A 7,085-nucleotide genomic window follows, 5' to 3' on the forward strand; every position below is an offset into this window, starting at 1 on the left:
ATCATCACCTTACCAATAAGTGACCAAGGAACGATCGATTGCAAGATCCAAGGCAGGCTCTGAAATTTGCACGCGAGCCAAAATTTTGGAGGGTGGTTGTAGACCCTCCAACATACACCAAAAAATATTTTTTCACACCCTATTCATTCTCAAATATTATAAAATATATAGTTGGACTGAGAGCCAACAGATTCCAAAGATGAATAAATAAGTTGAGATATTATGTCAACATAATCCCAAACCATGTCTAAATTTACCATATAAGCATTGTATCGAAGTGCTTCCCCTAATGCTTACATGTCAAAATTAAATACAAATTACAATATAGAAACCACATATTACAACAAGAAATTGATCTCTATTTGGCTGGTCTTCATCAACACTCATTTCCACTCTGGACTATCGCAAACACTGCTCTTTATTCACCACCCCATCCTTGAGATGTCACTTCAAACTCCATTTAAAACATAAACGCCTCTCACCATCTTTAATGAACTTTGTATAACTGACGCTTCTCAATTTTCCAAAGGACAATCTTGATAATTGACTATATCCAACAGTCAATTATGCAATTGACCTTTCTACAAACAAGAATCTCATAAATTGGCTTGTAACTTATGCTCTTGAATCCCAAAGCACAACAAGACCCATCGGTGTATAACACACTAGCAAAATGAATCAAGCCATATGCTCTCGGCATTTAAGAACCTGAGAACCACTAATTTAATTATATTCCTTTGTTCATTAATTAGCCTTTTACACACTCAATCAATACTATATTCACATCATGACTAATAACTCTAAAATAAAGAAATCACTCCCACCTAGAATTTTACAGTGATCAAACGCCCAACCATTAATAACTCTCCATACGTACATGCAGTAGTAGTAAAGGATTTCAACCATAAATTGCTTGTAAAATGATGAAGTTGTTGTTCGTAGTGGCAACGAGTTTCAATAAGGTGTCTTATTCCAGCACAAATCGTTAGCATCATTGCAATAATTTGCTATGATTTGAAGAACATGGATAAATATATCATGAAGTGGTCAAAATCAGAATTTGGTTGCAAAATTGATGCAAAGAGCCACAACAACGACCGAGAAAAAATCATCATAGTTGTATCTCAGCGACCGAAAAAAAATCATCATAGCTCTATCTCATAGGTTGGTTGGAAAATATGACACAACGAGTCTGAATGTATAGTGCTTCTTCCGCAAGTTTTCAAGGTTATAGCAAGCCCCTAATCATCTTTCTTTCTATGCTCTCGCAAAACCTTTATGAACAAGGACCCACTGCCGTGGCGGTAGTCCCTGCCAGGGTCTGCAGGGAACTTAGAGAAGGTGCCAACTTTGCAGAAACCATATTTAACTTTGCCTTTGGATGAGCAAATGTGATTAATGAAGAGTTTGGTGGGTGCAGCAATCACATTCCATCCAACATAAAAGTCAGTTTTGTGCTTTGTGATACGAATATTATATTTCTACTGTAATATAATTTACTGTCTAAATATTTGTTAAGAATAAAACTTCTAATTTAAAAACAAAAAATCAAACTTCCGTAAACTATTACATTAATTTATTAAGATATTTAAATTAAAACATTATTTTATATAATGAATATGCTTATAAAATGTTTAAATTAAAATTTAGCAAACTGAAAATTTAGCAAACTGTCTATCCAGAAGTTATGAAATTGACCAATTAATTGTTTCCCTAAAAAATAGGAGGTTGTATTTGGGAGTGGGAAACAAAATCTCATTAATGATCTAGCAACTACCTGCCACTTTTTGGTGAGGTGGAGATAGTTACTAACCACAAAAGAGTGGTAGATTGGAAATTGATAAAAATCTTGTGTTTGATTTCTTTTGGCTCATTATGAGAAAAAATGCTAAAGAGAAGCAATATCCATGAGGGGATAATGGTTGGATGCAATATCAATGTTGAGAGGAGCCAAGTACTCAACTACTAGTTTTCCCAAACTACTGATTTTGAAGTCAGTGTCCTTACCTATTGTTCTTTTTTCTTTGGAAAAAGTAAATAATTATGTTTTTCATTAGCAAATTCTATGGAGAAGAAAGAAAATAATTTAGTTACATTTTACTTACTCATTTTCCATAGTAAAAGAAAAGGAAAAGAGCTAGTTATAATTTTATTAGAGAATTTTGAACTGTAAAGAGAAAAGGGCTAATTGTTTTGTTTTATTTTATAAATTTTATATAGTAGAAAACTTATGGTTATATTTTTATTCATAAATATTGTGTGGAGGACTATTAAAGGAAGAAAACTAGAAATTATGTTAAAGAAAACAATCGCATACATAGTAGACATTTAATGTGTTAATTGAGAAACTAAACATGAAGGTATTTGTTGAAACTAGATAGGTATTGGTTATGTATACAAGTCTATCTATATGTGTTATTTCAACACACACCGCACCTAGTAATACAGGATTGGAAAACCTTGTTCTACTTTGAAGAGTAAATATGTATACAAAACAATAATAAAATATATATATAACAAATTTTGATTAACGTAATAACTCTTAATCTTCACTTTGCGAATATAATAAACTAGCCTAGATACACAATGATCGAAAATACAAAAGTATCAATATTTACTATTGCTTTCACAAGAAAACACAATAGTATTGTTTTCCAAAATTATACAAAGTTTCATTTATGATCTAAAAATATCATTACATGGAGACAATATTTGGAAGAACTCTAACCGACCTCAAGAAACATGTAATTAGAAAAATAATTATATAACTTAAATGTTTTTTTCATAATCGAAAACAATACTCAATACATGAGAGGCTCATATCATTTTATAAATAATTATGTTTCGAAGGAACTACATGTCCCAAAAGACGTGAAAGAAAAAAATTAAAAAACATTTCGGAGGTTAACAGTCGGGAGATTCCTCTTGGAACAAGAGAAATCACACCCATGTAGAATGAGAAACCAAAATTTGGGTACCTTAGACGTGGCGGAAGAGTTGAATAAGTTGAAATCAAGCCATGCCAAATTTGGAAAAGTTAAAGGAAAAAGCTATGTTCAAAAGAGAAATCGGTACCTGCATATACGAAATTAATAATTAGTAAACAAGAACTGGATAAATAACACAAAGAAAATTTAGCAGGAACAAATGTGAAGAGGGTTATAAAAATAACTTGAAAATAAGTTACAAAATTTTGATGGCTTCTTCCACCTATACAAGAGTAAAATTAACTTATTTACTATACATAGAAAAATGGTTGCTATCTAAAATAAAGACAACAATGTTATAGGTAAAAATAATTAAAGATTGAACTCAAAAATTATAAAGTGAATAAAGTGAATAACAATGTAAACCCGGTGATTACATTATTTTAACCTATGTAAAACAAATAATTTATTTTTGGATAAATACCAATCTAAACTCTATACAATGTGGAAAGGAAATAATTGCTGAGTAATTAAGAACTTAAATTCATAATTATTTTTGGGTAAATTTACCAAATGCGTAGCCGAGGAGAGCAGAGCACCGAATAGCTTGAAAACCGCCACTAGCCCGAAACCATCATAGCAGCTCCCAAAGAGTTGATGATAAGATGACACGTTTTAACACAGCTCAGTCTGAATGTAGCATGTTCAGGCACCATGTCAATGCCGGAGACCAAAGTGTAGAATTTCACGTAACGATGTCGAATGAAGGTTAGTTCTGGGCAACCCCATTCTTTCCACCATCTACACATACAAATGACATGTTATTTTTACTTTATTCATTACTCAAATCCATTTCGACTATGAAAAATATAAAAAAAGATAGGCTCATCACCTCCACGGACATTGTAACTCTTTCTGTTGTAGAGAATGGAAAATATTGAACTCCAATTTCGCACGTTCTAAAAGTTTTTTAGTGTTCGCATCTGGCGTTCTGAAAGCAAATGGACTAAGAGTCAAATCATAATTTTAAATAGAAGGTACTAAGCAGCAGATTTTATCGATAAAGGCTGGAAAAGCATGATATCTGCAAGTCCCACTAGTCAATGGCAACACAACCATAAACACATATAAAAGGTCATATAATGAGCCTTACCCACTGATCGTATTATCTGCAAGGATGTCGATGTAACTCCTAGCTTCCAGTCCAGGCAAATTTGAGTGCCAGCGATAATCGAAAACGTATTGTATCCGATACCACAATATTGAAATTATAAGACAGATTGAAACAATCATGATGGGATGAATTCAGATAGAAACAAAGATTATATGATGTAAATAAGCAAATGTGAGAATATAAGTACTGCTGCCTCAGTTCTCGTGAAAGTCCCGAGACTGGAAGCGTTTGTAGGGCTGCTTTTAAATATGCAGCAGCGAATTTTCCAGCCTCTTCCAGAACTTTTTCCTCGGGAAAAGCAATGAGAGAAGCTCGAAATAAATTAAAAAAGCTTCTTGTCTGCAACTCTGTATCATTGGCGGAAGCGGTAAACTGTCCCATTTGGTCTTTAAAGTGTTCAAACACATCTACATTCAACGCAATGAAGGTAGCTATTCATATTTACCGGCAGAGACTCGTTTGGTTATATCATTAAAGTATTAAACGAGAGATGAATTAGTAAAACGTGGATACCCGAAGACACAGTATATCCATGCAGTCGAAAAATTCGAAAGCCCAGGGCAGTTGTGTTGAGATCGGTAAAAGCACTCTCTCTCCCACATCCAATCCCTTTTTCAGTCCAATATCTGCGGCCAAAATTATTCTGGTTTGATTGTGCATTCGTCCTCAAAACATAAACAAAAAGTTTGAAGGCGGTCGGGACTGACCTGTAAACATAGTCAAGAGCAACTTCTATTTCAGTTTGGAAATGCCCGTCGATCCCCAAACGTTCAACATTATCGACCATCCAAAGATGTTGAAGGAGATCATTGACAGGACTGATTAATTCTCCATCTGCAATAGAAAATGAGTTGAAAATCTCCTTCACTTCCCCAATTTGTCTGTCAGCATGCTCACCGTACGAAGATACCTAAACAATATACAACTAAAGTTAATCGCCGTTCAGTTCAGTTCTCTTCAAGAGACCAAGGGAAAATCATGACAAACTCGAACACAATCAAATTACAGAGAAAGAGAAAACAGTTCCATCAATTTCGAAGAATTGAATGGAGGAATATGTAGGGTAAACTTAAATGAATGTAATTACCCCATAAGGTTATGAAAGAGATCGTATGAAATTGTCGTCCCAGAGGTTAGAATGATAATCGCCTATGCGCCTTTTTACGCCATCATCAGATACGGCAGTGGCCAAACTCATCCTGTTGGAAGCCGCCACAGATTTTCCTCGCCTAGACATTTGCAGTGTTGCGATTTCTCTACGGAGAGCCTTATGCTCTGTAAGATTTGGACACGCAGGAGGAAGCCAACGGCACAACGGAAATAAGAGACATTCCTGCTTCTAGAAGCTGAAAATAATGAACTGAAAAATCGATCAATGCTAGAACCTGCTCCTGCCATTGCCTATATAAAGAGACCTTACAGCTCCTGTCATCCCTCTTGATAAGACCGAAAACTTGTCTACAAAGAGCCGAAAAGCTAAAAAAATTAGGTAGAATACTAGAAAACGAAAGGAAGAAAGCCTTCCCTGAAACAAATGTGAGCCAAGACACGGAGGGAGCACTCAGGACTCCTCGCGCAGAGGAGAAAAGAACCAAAACCAAAGAAGTATCAGTAAGCTAATATAGCGAGTACATGGGGAGATGACAAATGGTTCGAAGCGCCTTACATGCAAGCTAATGCACCAGGAGCTGACAGGTGGAGCCTCATGCATGTAGCCATAGAAACCTACTATAAGCTGACAGAATGCTAAGTGAAGCACAGGTGCCATATACAGAGAAGTGTAGACTCCCTGAAGACACGTATAATCGGCTAAGGTTTCGCACAGACATATCACCCATTTCAAAGTGTATGAGGCTCGCTGGTTGGATGCCTGAGCAGAGATCACTAGTTGGTCGCCAAGGCGATGCTCTCTCCCGCGGCTCGCCCCTTCGACCGATGAAAATATGGTATAGTACATGTTAATAAAGTTATATTTAGTTTGGATATAAAAAAAATTTGCACGAGAAAACTTTGGATAGCAGAAAAGTTGAATATCTTTTCCACCTGAAAACTTTGGATATCAGAAAAGTTTGCCGCAAGGACATGCAGAAGAGGTACCAAAAACTTAGGATATCTTACTTTTACCTGTCTTGAAACCTGCGAAGCCCGCAATAAGACCCTCAATTTTGTTGGCCAATCAGCAATTACATAATAAATTTTATATTATTTTTTAATATGAAAACTTTGGTTAAAATTGTGATGTATAGCAATATTTTTTGGTCAAACAAGAAATTAATAGGTAGTCAACGCACAATCGATTGCTAAGAGTCCCAGGCAGGGACTAATAAGGGCACGTGATTCTACTCTTACAAGGCCACTCTCAGTCACTTGAAGCCCAAATCGTGTGCACCAATCATCATCTTAGTGAATGTTAGAGAGAATTTTCCAACAAATGCGCTCTGGAATACCCTCGCCTCATCTTGGCTTTCCTTGCCTGGTCTTTAGGACTACAGTTTTTTGTCCGCACCCATCGTGCACCATTTCAGAGGTAGGGAGTCTTCGTGAATTCCCAGTGTGATTCTTGCCATGCATGGGAATCAACTTCTGTATCTCTGAGTAGTGAGTAGTCATCATTCAATAGAGGATCCGTTCCCTTATGCTACTGCAGCAAATCGCTGAAGGAGATGATTGTAACGAGGATGAGAATCGGTAACAAAAGCAGATGATACAAACAAAAAATAGAGATTTCATAAATATCTCTAAAAATGATGGACAAACCCAACATTATTCAACAAAACAATTACCTCTGCATATCGTGGGCTCGCAAAAGGGTGGTGATACCAAAAGAAAAATCAATATACACGCCAAAAATTATTTGTTTGCACATTATTTGATCACAAATGTTATACAAATATATAATTTATATAACGGGATTGAGATTGAACATATTTCAAAATGAATAAGGAAGTTAAGATATTCTTTTAACCTAATCCCATATCAACTTT

At 35.5% G+C, this 7,085-nt stretch overlaps 1 protein-coding gene across 1 annotated transcript; it reads right to left on the minus strand.

The window, feature by feature from the left end:
- Nucleotides 1-2,902: 2,902 nt before the first annotated feature.
- Nucleotides 2,903-5,499, minus strand: LOC149242849 ((+)-3-carene synthase 2, chloroplastic-like). The gene is made up of 9 exons (XM_089371039.1): nucleotides 5,487-5,499; nucleotides 5,267-5,376; nucleotides 4,809-5,011; nucleotides 4,615-4,727; nucleotides 4,296-4,508; nucleotides 4,081-4,171; nucleotides 3,820-3,918; nucleotides 3,498-3,728; nucleotides 2,903-3,075 (listed from the first exon to the last, which is right to left on the minus strand). The coding sequence occupies exons 1-8, from the start codon at nucleotides 5,497-5,499 to the stop codon at nucleotides 3,548-3,550; spliced, it is 1,023 nt and encodes a 340-aa protein (XP_089227165.1). The 3' UTR covers nucleotides 2,903-3,075; nucleotides 3,498-3,547.
- Nucleotides 5,500-7,085: the final 1,586 nt, after the last annotated feature.

This window comes from Pinus tabuliformis, chromosome 8, assembly GCF_031772625.1.
Source record: "Pinus tabuliformis cultivar Carrire ecotype Pingquan chromosome 8, CPIR1, whole genome shotgun sequence".
In the NCBI taxonomy this organism is placed as follows: Eukaryota; Viridiplantae; Streptophyta; class Pinopsida; order Pinales; family Pinaceae; genus Pinus; species Pinus tabuliformis.

Bases quoted from the DNA above. Each gene is read 5' to 3' on its own strand.
- LOC149242849 (XM_089371039.1), bottom strand. The intron at 4,172-4,295 runs GGCAGCAGTACT...GGTATCGGATAC, and splicing joins GGGACTTTCACGAGAACTGA to AATACGTTTTCGATTATCGC. The intron at 3,729-3,819 runs GTGATGAGCCTA...TTGTATGTGTAG, and splicing joins GAGTTACAATGTCCGTGGAG to ATGGTGGAAAGAATGGGGTT.